This window comes from Saimiri boliviensis, chromosome 8 (genome assembly GCF_048565385.1).
Source record: "Saimiri boliviensis isolate mSaiBol1 chromosome 8, mSaiBol1.pri, whole genome shotgun sequence".
Taxonomy (NCBI): Eukaryota; Metazoa; Chordata; class Mammalia; order Primates; family Cebidae; genus Saimiri; species Saimiri boliviensis.
In genome coordinates, this window is record NC_133456.1 from 106,445,149 (window position 1) to 106,464,662 (window position 19,514).

At 45.3% G+C, this 19,514-nt stretch overlaps 1 protein-coding gene, 1 non-coding gene and 1 pseudogene across 3 annotated transcripts in view; 2 read left to right on the top strand and 1 right to left on the bottom strand.

The window, feature by feature from the left end:
- The window catches only part of FAM171A1 (family with sequence similarity 171 member A1), a 150,598-nt gene that overhangs the window by 127,029 nt on the left and 4,055 nt on the right, over positions 1 to 19,514 (top strand). For both annotated transcript variants that reach the window (XM_039478731.2, XM_074404989.1), the window contains exons 6-7: positions 16,169 to 16,285; positions 19,139 to 19,253. In XM_039478731.2, the coding sequence (XP_039334665.1) occupies positions 16,169 to 16,285; positions 19,139 to 19,253 (232 nt within the window). The remainder of the gene's footprint in view (positions 1 to 16,168; positions 16,286 to 19,138; positions 19,254 to 19,514) is intronic.
- LOC120367683 (5S ribosomal RNA) lies at positions 5,302 to 5,420 on the bottom strand (annotated as a pseudogene).
- On the top strand, positions 9,318 to 9,424 carry LOC120367702 (U6 spliceosomal RNA). The gene has a single exon (XR_005582020.1). It is a non-coding gene; the product is annotated as a U6 spliceosomal RNA (small nuclear RNA).

Sequence of the window (19,514 nt, forward strand, 5' to 3'; positions counted from 1 at the left end):
TTTTTGAAAAATAGTAGATGCAGTAGTTCGGAGCATTAGACAAAGGAGGAATTCAATTCAGCTAACATAATATCAATATATCCGTGAGAAAGCTGTGATTGGAAATAGGCCTTTTTACAGTGGATATATTCAGTCAAAGCTATTGCTTAGAATAACTCCCAGGAGACATGTCTGTGTTTTCCCAAATGTTAAAATCACTCTTAGGGGTGAACGGGGCTTTAATGAGACAGCTGGGGGAAAAGAGGCAGTTTATTTCCAAAAAAACGATTGAAGTGATTACAGGTAGCAGAGAACACTGAGAACGTGGGACTTGTCTGGGTGTGATGACAGGTAAGTGAAAACTTTGTCTCGCTGAAGATCTTGGCAGCCAGGCGGTCAACTGTGATTTGTCCTTGGAAATGCCGGTTGGTATCTGTGGCCACTGTGGACTCTTGGCATGGCAGTGGCTCTGTGCCACTCCTGTTCTCCGAGTGGAGGGGAGGAGGACTGGGGAGCCCTGGTCCTGCCCCTGGGAGAAGAACCAAGCTGTGATCTCAGAACGCCAACATTTATTTTTCGGTGTTGCCTAGCAACGCAAGAAACAATCGTGTGTTATCAATCCATTCCTAGGAATCATTGAGCCTTTGTGTTTGTCTCCCCCCAAATTGAGAACTTTCAGAAAATAGTGACATCATATTAGCTCTTGTATTGTGGGGTTCGGGGGGCGCTTTTGTTTAAAAACTCTATTATTTGAGACTTAGGTCCCTTAACGTATCTTTTTCTGTGGAAGTAGAATTTCCCATGCTTGGTGTAGCTTTTGTGGTCTTGGAGTGTAGAGGTTTTATTTACACTTCATTCTTAGTTACTGCTTACGGAGTGTTCACTTCGTGGATCATTTGTGGCAAACTTGTGTCTTCCTGCAAGCTTTTTCCATCACCCAGAAGCCTCAAGGCCCTCTTAGTTGCTATTTGGCTATTTTTTTTTTTTTTTTGAGTTAGAGTCTGACTCTGCCTCCCAGGTTCAAGTGTTTCTTCCACTTCAGCCTCCCAAATAACTGGGACTACAGGCATGCGCTACCACACCCAGCTTAGTTTTGTATTTTTAGTGGAGATGGGGTTTCACCATGTTGGCCAGGGTGGTCTCGAACTCCTGGCCTAAAGTTATCCTCCCGCCTTGGTCTCCCAAAGTGCTGGGATAACAGGCAGTGAACCACTGCACCCAGCCTGGCCTGGATTTTAAGGACGGCATCAAATACACTCATTATTATATTAACCTGAGCGGAAAATAACTGGGAAAGTAAAGCCACTATATTTCAGAATTCAGTACTTTTAAATATCACCTGTTTTCAGTTGCCTTCCACTTGAGTGGGCAATTAAAAGGTAGAAATATTTTTCGTAGATGTGTATATTGCACAGGATGATACCCAGCTGATAGGGTTTGTGAAGAGAACAGAGGCAGCGTGCAGCCCAGCCACCGAGGCGGCTTGGTCTTGGATGCCGGTTCCTCCTCCGGTTACTGGTTGTGTGGTCGTGAGCAAGTCATTTCACCTCGCTGGGCTTCAGTTTTCTCATATATAAAACGGGGATCATAATAGCCCCAGCCCCTCCCTCACATAGAGCGTGCCCACCGGAGAGCCTGGCCCGTGGGAAAGGCTTTATATGTGTTCACTGCTCTCATCAGCATCATCGCTGCTATTATTTAGCCCATGTGCAGTTTGTGATTTTTTTGGAAGCATGATCTAAGAGGACAGGTACAGGAAAGCCTTAATGTTTTTAAATTTAACATCCCAGTCTCACCCAAGGCTGCTATTTAGCTGGAATGGCCCTGCCATCCAGTGTGGTGGGCCGGGGCCCATCCCTGATCAGCTGTTCCATATTTGGAAATATCATTGTTTGGGATTGAACTTCCAAGTAACTTCGAAGTTCAGAATAGGTGAACAGCAGGAACATAAGTCTCTGGTGTGTTTGTCTAGTATGTTGGACTAATGTGCTACCAGGCTCTGCTCTCTCCTTTCTCCTGGCTGAACACCGTAGGTCTTTTCAGCAACCTGTGCTATCCACACCTTGCAGGTGAGGACCCTGAGAATGGGTACAGGGGAGAGATGAAACTCCCAGGTATCCGAGGTTTACCACTAAGATTCAATGTTTCCCACTGAAGCCTGTAGATCCAGACCACTTCTTTGAGACCTGGGAATTATCTGCAAGGATTTTCAAATTTGGAGTTTGGGGTTTGATCATGATCTTTTAAAACTTAACATGAAAATTTTAAATGATCAGATGTTATTGCCTGAATCTGCATTTATGAACACACTGTTGGATAGAATAGGACAAATGTTAGAGGGAACATGGTAGATGTAATATACACATGATAGAACACCAGCATAATAGGGACAAGTGGAATTAAAGTATGTTGAACGGTTTACAGTTCAGTATAAGAAACGTGGCAGAAGAATCATAGGCATGCCGAGCTGGGAAGAAGTCCCACCTAACCATGGATGTCATGTGTATGTTGCAAGTTCAAGTTCAGTTCAGTAGTACTGAGGCAGGAGAATCAGGTCTGGAGGTAGAGAACCTAAGGCTGACTCCGCTGACCGGATATCAGAGGCTTTTCTTGTTTTGTTTTGTTTTGTTTTGTTTTGTTTTTAGATAGAGTCTGGCCTCGCTCTCTTGCCCAGGCTCGAGGGCAGTGGTGTGATCTCAGTTCACTGCAATCTCCACCTCCCAGGTTCAAGCAATTCTCCTGCCTCAGCCTCCTAAGTAGCTGGAATTATAGGCATCCACCATCGCACCAGCTGATTTTTTAGTAGACTGGTTTCACCATGTTGGCCAGGCTCTTCTGAAACATCTGACCTCAGGGGATTGGCCCACATGGGCCTCCCAAAATGCTGATATTACACATGTGAGCCACCACGCCTGGCCCAGAGGCTCCTTTTTTTTTTTTTTTTTTTTTTTTTTTTTTTGAGTCTTGATCTGTCACCCAGACTGGAATGCAGTGGTACAGTCTCTGCTCACTGCAACCTCTGCCTCCTAGGTTCAAGTGATTCTCTTGCCTCAGCCTCCCAAGTAGCTGATATTATGGGCACCCACCACCACGCCTGGCTAATTTTTGTATTTTCAGTAGAGACAGGGTTTCACCATGTTGGCCAGGCCAGTCTTGAGCTCCTGACCTCATGATCTGCTCACCTCAGCCTCCCAAAGTGCCGGGGTTACAAGCATGAGCTTCTTCTTATGGCCCAGAGGCTACTTTTTAACCCCTCCTTTTTCTACATGGCAGTTGCTGCCTGGCTGTTAGAAAATGAAAGGACCTCTGATGTCTCCTCCCGCAACCAGTTAGACTGGTCATGGGCTACTAGAGTGAACCAGTAGGAAACTGCTAGAGGGTATTTAAACCTCAGAAAATTCTGTAACCAACGCTCCTGAGCCTCTTGCAGCAGCCCACTCCCACTCGGTGGAGTGTACTCGCCTTTAAATTAAACCTCTGCTTTGGCTGCCTTCCTTGTGCGTTTTGTCCAATTCTTTGTTCAAAACGCTGGAAACCTAGACAGGTACCCTCAGCGGGTAACAGTAGGTAATCAGGAACACCATTAAGTTGATGTTTTTAATTTGAAATTTATTTGGAAACTGTAGCTTTGTTTCTTGTTTCTTTTGTAAGTTTGGTTTTATACTTTTGTATGAGCTATAATCTCTTACATGTTAGCACTCACTTAACACATGCTTTTTTAAAAGAAGAGCAACACTTTGGGTTTTTTTTCCTTTTGAATGTAGTTTTGTGCATTCATCAGGTCTGAAACGTCTCAAGTTCTGTAAATATCAGGAGAGAGCCTGTCCTTGAGCAAATTTCTAATGTCTCTGGACCTAATGCTTCTGAGCTCAAGTCTGAGATCTGTAAAATCTCCCCTCAAGGTTGCCTAAAACCTAAGGGTGATCAATTACCGAAAGCACCAGGCACACAGCCAGCCATGTATCACATTTTTAATCTCATGGTTCTTCTTGCCCCTTCCTTTGAATCACCCTTTTAAAATTATTTGTATGCACACACATGCACAAACACACCCTGAATACACCAGGCAGGTGCAGAATGTGCTTTACTAGAAGCTTCCACAGAAGCATCTGGCTTGCCTCTGCAGTACGCCATGTACATGTAGTTGTGTCTGGCAGGCCAGCCGTTTCTAGTATGCAGTTTGAAGTTTTCCTGAATGGAAGGGGAAGAAAAATAAGATCACAACTTAGATCCTTTAGAAAAAAAGAAAAGAAGTGCTTTTATCTATTCATTCTTAGCTGAGCTTATCCATTAGGAAAACAGGTATTCCTATAAACCAGCATTTTACACCATTATTCTCAATGCAACCCTGGAGGTAGGGGGCTCTGGTCTTTATCAGAAAGGACCTTTCGCTCAGTAGAATTGAGTGTTTCCCATATTCCTGGGACATCCTAAGGAAGGGGGAGATATAAAACATGATTTCTTCAGACTCCAAATCTACCTTCTTTTCCAGTTTATCGGATTTTTGTGGATTCCTGCTTCAATGCCAAGACTTATTGTGGCTGAATGGAATAACGGGCTGATTTGGGAATTCAGAACAACCACCCATTCCCGGATGTGTTTTGTTTGCTCCATACAGTTGGTCTGGGGATGTTTGTTGTGTTTGAATGTACTGCTCACTTTAAAAAATGGAAAGATTTCCCATGGGATTCTATTCCTGGCTTCGCTTAGGGAAAAATAAAAATCAAACAATCCTTCAGTCAGCAAAGATTTATTGAACATCTTCTTTGTGCCAGACATTACTCTGTTGTAGGCTCTTGGGATAAAACAATGGCAAAACAAGCCGGGGCAGGGCCCTGTAATTATGAAGCTGTTGTTCTAGAAGAAGGAAACAGACAGTGAGCCAGTTTCTTTCAGATGGTGGAGAAACACTTAAGCAGAGTGATGGCGGAGAGTCATTAGCTGGTCAGAGCCTTTGGAGAAGGGACATTTGAGCTGAGATCCTAACACCAAGAATCCTGGCGTGGGCTTATCTTTGGGGTAGGATGTCCTGGGCAGGGAACATGGTCATTGCAGAGGTCTCAAACTTGGAACCAGCTAGGTCACTAAGTAACATGTCCCTCTAAGCAAGGATGCAATAATGGCATCTGTAGGCATTTGAAATTTTTGTTGTTGTTGTTTTGACAGGGTCTTACTTTGGTCACCCAGGCTAGAGTGCAGTGGCTTGGCCATGGCTCACAGCAGCCTTGAGCCCCTGGGCTCAAGCGACCCTCCTGCCTCAGCCTTCTAAGTAGCTGGGACTACAGGCACCCGCCACCACAGCCCAGCTAATTTTTTTATTTTAGCCTACAGCACCTGGTATTCCCAGGCGGTCTCCCATCCAAGCACTAACCAGACCTGACCCTGCTTAGCTTCCAAGATCAGATGAGATCGGGCACATTCTGGGTGATACGGCCGTAGACTAATTTTTTTATTTTTTATTTTTTGTAGAGATGTGGTCTTGCTGTGTTACCAGGGCTGATCTTAAACTCCTAGGCATAAGAGATCCTTCCACCTTAGCTTCCCAAAGTGCTGAGATGGCCGGCATGAACCACCACACCCAGCCATCTGTAGGCGTTTGAGTGCGCTGAGCCCTAGCCTGTAGTCTGAGAAGTGACCAGATTCCTTCTTGAATATATCAGAAATATTTCTGAAGTTGCTTCAAGCACTGGCCACCTAGTGAACGCGCTACAGCCACATGGTGGGAAATGGCATAAGGGCATTTGCAGGTGTGGCAATTCTGTCTGACAAGAGTTGCCACACCCATAAAAAGGCAAATAATTTAGAGAGGTGTTGCTACTCGGAGTGAGATCTGCAGATGAGCAGCACCCGCATCGCCCCGAGCTCGTGAGAACTGCATTCTTGGGGCTGTGCACAGTGGCTCACACCTGTAGTCCCAACATTGTGGGAGGCCAAGGCGAGAAGATCGCTTGAACTCAGGAGTTTGAGACCTGCTCAGGTAACATAGCAAGACCCCATCTCTATAAAAAACAAATTTAGCCAGGCATGGTGGCATGTCTGTGGTTCAACTACTCGGGAGGCTAAGGTGGGAAGATCACTTGAGCCCAGGAGGTCAAAGGTGCAGTGCTGTGATTGCACCACTGCACTCCAGCCTGGGTGACAGAGAGACCCTGCCTCAAAAAATAAAATAGGAACTGCCTTCTTGGCTTTCCTCCGGACCTCTGGACCAGAACCTGCACTTAGCAAGATCTTTGTGTCAAGAAGCTCTTTAGTAAGCATCTGACTTGTAATTTCTCTCTTATGAGAATGCCCGGTTATTCTCTATAAATTATCTGTTATGCTGTCTTCCATTTTGAGAATATTTCCAATGCTTGGGGACTAATGGTTGTGCCACCCACAATCCTTGTGTGCTCCCCACCCTGTCCCTTCTGACATGTAATTGCAATAAGGGTATTGGCCTCGGTGGGTAATGAACAAAATTTTTCCCCAGATGGAGCTAATTAGCTTTTATTCTGACCTACTTTCTGGAAATGTTTATATATTTATTGTAAATTCAGAATTCTCTCATTAAATTTTATTAATGCTATTATATATCCTAATACCTCTGGCTATCTATTTAAGGAATACGCTTTCTATAAGTCTGCCAGGATCTTTATGGTTTCCCATAACCACTTCTTTCCTAAAACTTGTTTCAGTAAGTCTTATGATAGCTCAGCTAAGGCTTAAAGAAAAAAAATATCAGTTGCTTAGATTTAAGAATCTCTTCCTCCAGAACTACCCTAAAAATACCCAGGGAATATGTTGCAGCTGACTGCAGCCATGGTTTTAATTTCTAATATTCAAAACATCCCTGATTTCATGCTTCCAACAGAAGGTCATTTGTTACAATGAGTTGCCCTTAATTTTATTCTTGTTTAAACCAGTCCTGAAATGTACTTGCCCACAGCTATGAGAATCCAACCATCTGCACATAAATTTTGCTCTTCAGTTTGATTGCTTTCAACAAGAATGATTAGATAATTGACCACCGGGCAAATACTTTGCTATGTAATTAACAAGGAATGTTTACTCCTGACATATTTCATAAAAAAAATAATTCCAAAGAAGGAAACCTAGCTACTCAAAGCCATAGACTTCAATATGGAAAAAAGAGGACTACCCCACAATGTCATCAGCGTAGAAATTGTCACAGTTTCTGACATACTGAATGTGGTTTAAGGGCTGATAGCTTTTTATTTGATTTTAATGTGATTCTGTGCTGATTTTGTTAAAGCACACAACAACATAGACTTAGGTATTGATAATTTTATATGTACAGTTGGTAGAAACTTACAGAGATTATTGCTTAATGCAGATGAAAGCCCAAGTAAGCAAGTCATCTGTTTTCTAGAGAAATCTAGCATGTTCAGGGATCTGGAAAGACCTTTGGTGATGGTGGTGATGGTGGTGATGGTGGTGGTGACGATGCTGATGGTGGTGGTGATGATGATGGTACGTGTTTGCCATGGATCTGAGAGGTGCATACCTCTTAAGAAGATTATTCATCAAACAAGCTAATGCTCACTCCATGCTAATTGTTCAGCCGGAGCCATGATGGCACAAGAGAGGTAGTGATTAGGCAGAGCCCACCGCTGAGAAGTGAAACAACAGCAGCTCCCCCATCCGAGATGAAGCCTGCACCAGCACAGGTGACCTTACCCCCCTCCTAAATGTTCCCAAAGCTTTCACAGTGCGAATGTAGCTGTAGGAATAGAAATGGCTACACAGCGTGGACGATCACGTCTTTATTAATAGAACTTTTGGCGTTGGGATTTCTGAGTGGCTGTGGAATTTCTTCCTGAGTCCCAGCTTATAGACCTAGTAGAATTCACTCCAGCCTCCTTCTGGAAAAATATGTTCATTAGAATATATTAGCTGCAAGTGGTAGAATACCCAGCTACAAGCATTTAAATGACAAGGCCATTTATTGTTTTCATGACAAAGAAACATGAGGCAGGTGGCTCTAGGATAGCACCAGTGGTTCAACTATGCCACAGGGACATTCACCTCCTCTTCTGTGTCCTCCTTAGCATGTCTTTGGCGCACACGGCTAGAAGTGGCAGGCTTGGAATTCACATTTAAGATCTAGTCAATCCAGGAAGTCGTCTGTGTGGGCCATTGACCCTTTATACTGCTGGGTGTTTATCTGCCCACTATTCTGAGGTCTGACATGCTAACAAATCTCAGTGTAAGAACAGTCGCTCGGACTGTGCCGGGTGCACACCTGCAACCCCAGCACCTTGGGAGAAGGAAGAGGCAGGAGGATTACTTGAGCCCAGGAGTTTGCAACTAGCCTGAGCAGCATGGTGAAACATTTAGCAGAGACTGTCTCTACTGAAAATACAAAAATTAGCCAGATGTGGTGGTGCATACCTGTAGTCCTAGCTCCTCGGGAGGCTGAAGTGGGAGGATGGCTTGAGCCCAGGAACCAGAGGTTGTAGTGAGCTAAGATAGCAACACTGCAGTCCAGCCTGGATGACAGAGCAATACCCAGTCTCTTTAAAAAAAAAAAAAAAAAAAATACTCCCACTTTGTTTTTGTGCTTTGGCTAGCGGGTGTCAGCTCCAGTGTATGCTCTATTGACATGTGAGTTTCAGGTATGGTTTTCTTTTCAAAATCAACAGTGCTTGTAATATCAGGTCTGTCTGCTTCTTACCCAATGGTGAGAAGGTAACTGGCTACTACAGGAGAGTTCCTATGCAGAATAAATGTGCCAGCCTCAACCTCATAGAAAGTCCAGGTAACTCTGATCTCCTTAGGTCAAATTCAAATTAGACACTGTGTTTTGGGCCCTTTTTCATATTTCAGAGTTCTTTTCTCTTTTTGACGGCCATTTGTTAAATTTTTGAACTCACTTTTCTTTATACTTTGCAAACAAAAGTTGATTTCATTACTGGTTGGTAACCAAGCAGGGAAGCAGCACCCTTGGTGATTGCTGGGAGACCCCATCAGACCTCGCAGGACACAGCCCTCCCTGCCTGTCATCTGTTGTGTTTAGTAATCACTGTAGTTAAATGTAGCTTCCAAATTAAGAATGCATGCCTTTTTATACACAATCAACCTTGCCAGCTGAAAGCGTTACTCATTTTTGAAAAATTAGTAAGATATTTCAAGAAGTTGTTTATTCTTGAAAATATCTGAGTCTTTCCATTGTGTAAGGTATAACACTGAAGAATGATAATTCAAGGCTGGGCATGGTGACTGATGCCTATAATCCCAGTGCTTTGGGAGGCCGAGGCAGGAGGACCCCTTGGATCCAGAAGTTCAAGACCACCCTGGACAACATATTGAGACTCTGTCTTTATAAAAAATATAAAAGTATGCTCACTTCGGCAGCACATATACTAAAATTGGAACGATACAGAGAAGATTAGCATGGCCCCTGCACAAGGATAACACACAAATTCGTGAAGCGTTCCATATTTTTGAATCCCAGTTACTTGTGGGGCTGAGGTGGAGGGTCACTTGAGCCTAGGAGGTCAAGGCTGCAGTGAGCCACAGTTGCTCCACTGAACACCAGCCTCGGTGACAGGGCAAGACCTTATCTCAAAAAATACATAAACAAATTAAAAAGAAAAAGAAAAAAAAATCTCCTTGCTCAGAAGATTAAAAGACTGCCTGCCTAGAGATAATTAAAAACAAAACAAAAAGCCCATTTTCCTCTAAATGCAATTTAAGATTAAATTTTCATTTTTAATAAAATGAATTTCAGAATAAAATATATATATATATATATATATATATGAGCTGGGCATGGTAGCACATGCCTGTAGTCCCAGCTACTTGGGAGGCTGAGATGGGAGGATCCCTTGAGCACAGGAGGTTGAGGCTGCAATGAGTCATGATTACACCACTGCACTCCAGCTGGGTGACAGAGCAAGACCCTATCTCAAAAGAGAGAGAGAGAGAGAATGACAATTCAAACAAAAACTGATCTGAGAGTGTAGTGTGGAAGAAAACAATACTGAACTTGGATTTCAAATATCACCATTCCAGCCAGGTACACTGGCCCACACCTTTAATTCCTACACTTTGGGAGGCCGAGGCAGGTGAATAACTTAAGATAAAAAAATTCAAGAACAGCCTGGCCAAACTGGTAAATCTCCATCTCTGCTAAAAATACAAAGAATTAACCAGGCATGGTGGCAGGTGTCTGTAATCCCAGCTCCTTGGGAGGGTGAAGCGGGAGAATTGCTTGAAACCCAGGAGGCAGAGGTTGCAGTGAGCTGAGATTGTGCCACTGCACTCCAGCCTGGGCGACAGAGTGAGACTGTCTCAAAAAATACGTATATGTATATAACTGTTCCATATCTGATTTTATCCTCCTGTCCCTCACACTGCCTGTGTATGTTACTTCAAACACAATTGTAACAAGGCGTGTGTTTCCCAATAGCATACAGCTCCAGGTGGGAAGCTGGGGGGTGGTTGGTGGTTGGGAAACAGAGTTGATAACAGAACACTGATAAGTTATAAGGAAGAAGGACAAGGGAAATAAACATGAGGGTAGGTGGAAGCAGTCAGCACAGGAGCGAACAACTTCTGATCCCCACCTCTGTATTCTTAAGGACATTCATATGCCAGAACCTAGCATTCTAGTGGATCGTAATTAAGACCCCGAAGGATCAAGAAAAGTCAAAATTATATTCACATTCACAGGGCAGGAGGAAATGATGCTTTTTAGAATTGTAATAAATGGCCTTTTCAAGTTTTGGCAAACAGTCAGGTTATATAGAAGAGCAGCTTCCAGACGGTTCAGGAGGTGTCCAGAGGATTGCTATGGTGGGGATGGTGGGAAGACGTCTCTTTACCCTCATGCAGAGAAGCTTACCTTTTATCTGTTTCATATATTAGTTTCCACCTAAGAATCCATTAAAGAGAGAGTTCAAATGCTTTAAAAACTATTTCACAATCAATGATCTAGAAATTTCAGTAATGCTGAATTTCATTCCTTGATGCTGTCAGAGAGATCACCCTGCAACCTTCCAACACTTGCAGTCGTGGTAGTAGGCCCAGCCTTAGGCATTGGTTGGACCAGAGAGGCACATATCATTGTCTAGCCAGCTCCTAAAATGGCTGCTGCACAACCAGGTCGGCACAGCTGCTGCAGTGCGGCTTCTGCAGGAAGAAGCCCGGGTTTCTGGGGCAGGGCAGGAGGAGGCTGTAGAGTCCTGCTTGCCTTCACCACATGATCTTGCCTTGAATTGCAAGTCCCAGCAGCTGCCTCAGCTGCCTGCTTGTGCACAGGACACTGAGGGGCAGTGATAAGCCCTGGAAAAGGCTGGGAAGGGCAGAAAGAGAAGCTCAGGGAGAGGTGGGCTTGAGAAGATAGGCCAGCTGGGCTGCTGTCACGACATTAGGACCTGCTGTCTGTCAGACCCCGAGGAGAGGCTCAAGCAGGACAGCCCTCTGGGCAGATGTCCTCACCCAGGAGCATCCCGAGGCCTCCACACCCAGGGGCAGGTGGGCCAACTTGAGGGGCTTTGCAGTGGAGCTTTCTTTGGCCAGTGCAGTAGGAGCGACCTGGTTCCTCCCTTGCTCTATCTCAGCAGTGCCTGAGGCTCCCACCCCGTGATGAAAGGACACTTTTCCTGGTGGTGGCACCCAGTGATCTCATATTCAACAGAAGAGACTTTGCAGAGGTCTATGTGCTCTGCCATCTGATATCACCAGTAAAGAATGCCAGCTCTGGTGCCCACTGCTCCAGTAGGGAAACTGGGCATCCCACAGTGGCATCAGGGTTCCCGCCATGAGAAGCATGTGTTTCTAGTACACAATTCACTAATTCCCGTACTCCCTGTAGCTTACTTCCTTCCACAAAACACAGGAGGCTGAAAATGCTTTTGCCAGTAACAGCACGATTGCTGAATCCCCAGACAGCATCGCACTCTAGCCACGGTAGGCTCTTCCACAGCTGGTTCTGTTCCCTTTAGTTTGAAAGGGCAGCATCCCAAGCCTGGTCACACTGCCATGGAGATATCCTTCCCTGCCGACCGCACCCAGCCTTTCACAGGTTACTGGTTATTATTTTTTGATTGCACCTGTAGCTTCCATTCGTTCTGAAGTTCTCTGGAGTTCCTACTCTCTGCATATCTCTAGGTGCTGAGAAGAAGACAAAAGGGACACAAGACACAGGCCACACCCACGGCACTTAAAGTCTAAGAAAGATAAGACCTAGGATCACTGGCTAGCCACCAAAGGCACCCTGTGTTTTTGGCGGATGGATGATACAGTAACACTTGCCCAAGATGTGCCGGGACACAGAAGACCATGTGGTCTAGAAAGGCCTCTGGAAGAACAACAGGCTTGATTGGAATCTTGCAAGACTGGGTAGATTTTTGGAAGAGAGAAAAACTATATGAGCTTGGAGCTACATTTGCTAACAAAAGTCACAGACTTGGGTAGAAATGTGCATTTCGAAGACTGCTTGGAAGGCTAAATGGGGGGTTGGGGATTGTGTTAGCCCTTTTTCATGCTGCCGATAAAGACATACCTGAGACTGGGAAATGCATTAAAAAAAAAGAGGCTTAACAGACTCAGTTCCCCATGGCTGGGGAGGCCTCACAATCGTGGCAGAAGGCAAAAGGCGCGTCTTACATGGTGACAGGCAAGAAAGAAAACTTGTAAGGAGAAACCCCCTTATAAAACTATCAAATCTCTTGAGACTTATTCACTATCACAAGAACAGCATGGGAAAGACCTGCCCCCATGACTCAGTTATCTCCCCCCGGGTCCCTCCCACCACAGGCGGGAATTGTGGGAGCTACAATTCAAGATGAGACCTGGGTGGGGACACAGCCAAACCATATCGGGGTAGAAGAGAGGAAGGAGACGGGAGAAGTTCCGACCACGTGTGCCTCTGTTTCCAGGTCCCGCATGGCCTCCTGCAGCAAAGGGGGAGTGAAGCCCATTGCAGATGGATGCCAAGCTCCTTTCCAGCCCAGACGCTGCTGCTCCGTCCTGTTCATCCGGGGCCTCCGGGCTCCAATCCCCAAATGTCATCCATGCCCACCACGCCAGGCCTTTGTGCACACTGATCCCTGGGCAGACTGTTCTCCTCTTTCTCCTGGCACTCACCCTGCTCCATCCCTCCCCATCACTGACAACCCCTGCCTGTTCATCAGAACTACTCATCCCACGCCTTCTACACCCGCCCCAGGTGGAGCCGTTCCCTCGCTGACTCTCCAGGCAGCTGTGTCTTCAGTCAGTAGCCTTTCTGGCCTTCCCCAGCACCTCTGCTGGACTGTGGGGCTTCCAGAGTGAACTCGGGTACTCATTAGGCAGATGGGGTCTGTATATGTGGTCACCCACAAGGCTTGTCCCAAATGTAACGTGGAGGGTTCTTTTTGTTTTTGTTTTTTGAGCTGGAGTCTTGCTTTGTCACTGCATTTTGGTATGCAGTGGCACAATCTTGGCTTGCTTCAACCTCTGCCTCCCAGTTTCAAGTAATTCTCCTGCCTCAGCCTCCCATCGTTGCTGGGATTACAGGCACCCACCACCACACCCAGCTAATTTTTTTATTTTTAGTAGAGGTAGGGTTTTACCGTGTTGCTCAGTCTGGTCTCAAACTCCTGACTGCAAATGATCCACTGTCCTCAGCCTCCCAAAGTGCTGGGATTACAGGTGTGAGCCACTGCACCCAGCCAGTGTGGAGGTATTTTATAAAGTCTGTTTCAATTGACTATCGTGTGTTATAGAAGGGAAAGGCAAGTTGGGGAGAAAGGCAGGAGAAAGACAGGTGTGCACTCGTGAATGAGCAGGACTTAAACTCAGCTTCCAGCTCTCACCTCTGGGTCCCGTTTAGCCTAACCCAGAATCTGCTCTGACAAGCAGTGACTCAAGAATCTAATGTGGGGAAAACAGCAAACCAAAGAATGCACAGCCATTTCCTTGCTGATGCGGAGAGGCTGAGAGCATCACTATAGGCCAGCTTTGGGGAGGGGATCCGACGTGTAAGTCACGAGCTGAACAAGCACTGAGCCCAGAGCGGGACTCAAAGCAGTCGCAAACATTCTCTGCCTTCGGGGAAACTTTATCACCATCAGAAAAACCCTTTTTCTTACTTTTTAAAATTGTTTTTTGTAGAGATGGGGTCTCACTCTGTTGTCCAGGCTGGTCTCAAACTCCTGACTTCAAGTGATCCTCCTGTCTTGGCCTCCCAAAGTGCTGGGATTACAGACAGGAGCCACCATGCCCGGCCCCTTTTCCTCAATGTGTCAAACGTCTTACGTCGTTGCTCCCTTAGTACAGTAGCCCTGTAGGAGAAGGTGATCTCTAGAGGGTGTGCTTTGGGCAATGGACCACAACCGGGCATCCCTGCCCTCATACCCGTTTGCAAAACCTTGCTTACGTTTTGCTCTTTCTGAAGCCCAAACCCGCCGCTGGTGCAGTGATCCATCCTGTGGCATGGGAAGGCAGGGATGCCAAGCCCTCACTGGTGCCCGACCTCTCCCACCTGTCCCCTGTGTGCAGCTGGCATGTGAGCAGAGGAGTGGCTGCCAGGGGAGACATCACCAAGGGTATCTTTCCACCCACTGCATTTGAATGTTGCTATGGCAACTGATAAGGCCTCAAAGCAGCCCACGTGTTGTTTCTTTCTTCAGGGGGAAAAGAAATCCACTACTGCCACCTCTGCATGAGGTGCATAGCTAAGAAAGGCAAGCATTGGGGTGGAATACAGTCATGAGTCACAGGATGGTGATTGGCCCAACGACGAACTACATATACAGTGGTGATCCCATAAGACTATAATTCTGTATTTGTACGGTACCTTTTCTATGTGTAGACACACAGATACTTCCCATTGTGTTACGGTTGCCTACGGTGTTCAGTGCACGGGTTTGCAGCCTAGGGGCAATGGGCTAGACCATGTAGCTCAGGTGTGCAGGAGGCGGTACCATCTCGGTTTGCATAAGGACGCTCTGTGATGCTGGCACAGCGAGGAACAATGAATTTTCAGAATGCATCCCTGTTAAATGACACATGCCTGCCTTTGGTGCACAGCTGGTCTGTTTAGGCCTTCGTGCCACAGCGTTGCCCAAGTGGCCATTGCAGATGGGGATGATTATAGGAGGAAGTGAGCTGCACAGAAGCCCTGTGTATGCCACCACATTCCTTGCTGGTAGGTCGGGGTGGGTGCGCCTGGGCCGTGTAGAGGCTCGCCCAGCCTCTCCCTTGCCTTCTGCCCACAGCTGCCATTGCAGGCCTCAGAGCAAGGCTCTCTGCAAGTGAGCCCAGTAGAAGGCACCCATTTTGGGCTGGGAAATAGCCCAACAACCTTGGGCAAGTTCATCCTCTTCAATGAGTCTGCTCCTAGAAACTTCACAAAGTAAAAATGTAATCAAATGCTGGGAATCAAATTTCTAGGAAATGCAGCACGATAGAGCAGAAGAAATAGCACAGCCCTGAGGTCAGGCAGCCCCAGGTTCTGTTCCCACTCTGCCCTCTGCCACCAAGAGGCCTTGGAAAAGTCAGCTTACCAGTCTTCAGTGTTGTGGTGAGAATTATAGACAGCATACAATAAGACACGTATGCTGCACGTAGCTGGTGCATAGCGCGTGCTCCTTACCCTCAAATGCTAGCTAAATAAAGAACTGGAAGATACAGCAGAGACTTTGACTTATGTGGTGTTTCCCCACGTTGGAACAAACTGGAAGCTTTTTAAAAATGCTCACTGAAGCCAGGGTTACTGGGTCAGAATTTGCAAAGATGGGATCAAGGGATCCATTTTTTCCAAACAACCCTAGGTAATTCTGATATAGCCAGTCTGCAGTTCTGGATAGGAAATTTGCTCCAGGACAAAGAGGATGAACAGAACCAGATTTCCCCCTCTTTTCACTCTCCCCAGCCCCCATCGTGCGGCCTTTATTCTGCTCCTGAGCTTCCAAAGACTTCTGCTAAAAGCATCTGTGTTTGGAAGGAGGGGTGTTTGATAAAGTGGCTGAAAGTCATTGAATTGAGAAGGCAAAGGAATAGCAAAGTTGCTCATCTCTCCCTGAAGGGAAGTTGAAGACCTTCTCCAGAAAGCTGCCTGGGATCCCGAGAGGACACTTTGGCCATCTTAGTTATCTTAAAGGTCATAAACACGACATTTAAGATGACTTTTACAATATGCTTAAGCCTTACCAAGGAGCTTGGTGTGCTTGTAGCTAATATCTCTTTCTCAACTCCACAGGAACGTGGCTAAAGAGCGGTCTGGGTCTTGTGCACCAGGAAGGCAGCCAGCTGACGTGGACGTACATTGCCCCCCAGCTGGGGTACTGGGTGGCCGCCATGTCCCCTCCCATCCCAGGTAACACGGAGCCAACACTTGCAATGATGCGGATCAGTTGCTTTGGTCTTTGAGGGTTCGAGCTAAGTATGCTTCTGAAAACAACTTCAACAGTTGACAACAGTTAGTAAGAGATCACATCTTATTAAAAAATGGTTAAAAGTCTGAAGATGAAATATTGTCAAGAAGGTATTTCACAGGAGTGGGGGACTTCTGGTTGGATATCTTTCATCTAGGGTAAGAATCATGCATAGAAAATAGTCTCGTGGGCCTGTTTTGTTCAGACAGCTGCATAGGGAATTCTTCATCAAAAGCCCACAGACACCAGCAAGACCTCCTCCCTAATTCCTGAAACAGCTGTGGCCTGGTGTAGGCGCACATTTAGGGAAACGCACTCCACAGAGATGCTAACAGGAAGTCACTACTGGGGCCAAAAGGTTGGTGGGGCATTTCCAAAACGGCTTAAATGCAAACCAGTTGCTTTCTATCTAAGAGAATCTTCCCCTTTCGTCTAGGATATGTGCCTTAAGGCGTATCTTCAGAATGTGACTAATGGTTTATTTTTTAACCTATATTGCCCTCATAAGTATTCTAGAATTGTTTGTGGTTTTTTTTTTTTTTTTTTTTTTTGTCATCTCAAGAAAATTATTTCGAGCAATGGTTGTGTTGCTCAAGCTGACTTTAGAACCTATATTACTTGGACCGCCTTCCGCCTTCATTAGTAAATTTCTTCCCTGTTTGCAAATCTTTATGACATTTTCTTTTAAACACATCTAAAAGTCATGCACATTCAAGACTGGTGAATAAACTAGGTGACTGCGCTAGGTCAAAATGTGCCTTGATTAAAAGGTGTCTCTTGCAAATGAACCAAGAAGGCAGTTCTAAAATGAAAGTTCAGATACTTGAGTAATGGAATTATCACTGGAATTAGCACTTAGACTCACAAATTAACCGACTTGATGGAGGTCTTTGCTAAACAGGTGTCGAAAAATGTGTCACGTTGACTTTATATCCCCATGCTAAGAACATTTACACTTCACATCTGTTTTAAAAGTAATGTATTTCCCTTGCTGGTATGGTTTTTATAGTGGCATAAGCTTGAACCACATACAGAAATGCCCATTCTCTGAATCTGAAATACATAGATTATGACTGAAGAGGAATAAATGAAGGAAAAGAAACTTCAGTACCAAAATAAATGCCACAAAGCCCATTTTAAAGTGAACTTTAATTTTAAATGTATTTCAAACGGTCTCGGCTATCAGTTTTCCCATCATGCCATAGATTAGTATATGCCTTTGCTTTCTTTGTGTGTTTTAGTGTTGTTGTTGTTGTTACTTGTTTTTTAGAGACGGAGGTTTGCTCTTGTTGCCCAGGCTGGAGTGCAATGGCGCGATCTCGGCTCTTTGCAACCTCCGCCTCCTGGGTTTAAGCAATTCTCCTGCCTCAGCTTCCGGAGTAGCTGAGATTACAGGTGCCTACCACCACCTGGCTAATTTTTGTATTTTAGTAGAGATGGAGTTTTCACCATGTTGGTCAGGCTAGTCTCAAACTTCTGACCTCAGGTTATCCACCTGCCTCGGCCTCCCAAAATGCTGGGATTATAGACATGAGCCACCGGGCCTGGCCAGTATATGCTTTTGTAAGGCAGGATGAAGGAACTGCCAGTTGTAGGTCCCCCTGAGAGCTTCCTACCAGTGAAGGAAGAGACTCAAAGCTATGAAAAGCATACACAGGCCAGGGCATGGTAGCTCATATCTGTAATCCCCGAACTTTGGGAGGCAAGGTAGGAGGATCTCTTGAGCCCAGAAGCTCAAGACCAGCCTGGGCAACACAGCAAGACTTCATCTCTTAAAAAAAAAAAAAAAAAAAAATTGGTTTTAATTAGCTAGGGATGGTAGCATTCACCAGTAATCCCAGCTACTTGAGAGGCTGAGGCAGGAGAATCCCTTGAGCCCAGGAGTTCGAGGTTGCAGTGAGTTATGATCATGTCACTACACTCCAGTCTGGGTGACAGAGTGAGACCCCATCTCAAAAATAACACAAAGCATACCCAGCACAGCCTCTGAGGGTATTCAATGTGGGACACATATGTCAGTCATCTCACAACCCACCTTTATTAAAATAAATTACACTAATATTGGGCTTTCATGAACTCACCAGCAACAAGAAAATAATTTTGGTTATGTTCCTTAATTACCTGTTTAAGAAGGAATTGAAGTATAGCTTTGAATTTTATAAGGAATTGCACTGTTTGACCGGGCATGGTGGCTCACGCCTGTAATCCCAGCATTTTGGGAGGCCAAGGCAGGTGGATCACGAGGTCAAGAGATCCAGACCATCCTGGTCAACATGGTAAAACGCCGTCTCTACTAAAAATACAAAAAATTAGCTGGGCATGGTGGCGCATGCCTATAGTCCCAGCTACTCAGGAGGCTGAGACAGGAGAATTGCCTGAACCCAGGAGGCGGAGGTTGCGGTGAGCCAAGATCGCACCATTGCACTCCAGCCTGGGTAACAAGAGCGAAACTCCGTCTCAAAAAAAAAAAAAAAAAAAAAATCATGTATTTCAAATGCGACAGATACTGCTAAGTGAGGCGCGCCTCTCAGCTTAGGAGGGGCCCTTCACATAATCACATCTTGTTTTTGAGTATTCAAAGTGCTCCTGGCCATGGGAGCTTCCATACTAGTCATGCTAATTGTTAATGCAATGCTGCTGGAACCCCAAATGCGTTGATCCGAGGGTGTTTTCCTCTGGCCACTACTCTATGCCCCAGCCAAGAAGAGTGAACCCAGGACACTGTTCTCAATGAATGATCCCATTTCTGAGTTACAGGTGTTCAAAACTCTAAATGCCATTTTCTGACCTTCCAGGTCCGGTTGTAACACAGGACATCACCACGTATCACACGGTGTTTCTTTTGGCCATTTTAGGAGGAATGGCTTTCATACTTTTGGTTTTGCTGTGTCTCCTTTTATATTATTGCAGGTAAAGTGTTACTGTTTTGGCAATATCTTTTTTAATTTAGAATTTCCTGGGCAGTTGATGCTTAGAAGCATTGATATGGAGGTGGGTTTCTTTTAATTTTTCTAAATTGAAGTACTTTTTCTTCCATGAAAAAGTATCTAAGAAGTCACATTTGTGATCTAAGTTGCAACTTAACAAATAGAATGCGTAGAGCATGCTGCATGGATAACATTGCTTAGAAGGGGAATTATGAAAAAGAGTTTAACAATAATCATATGATTT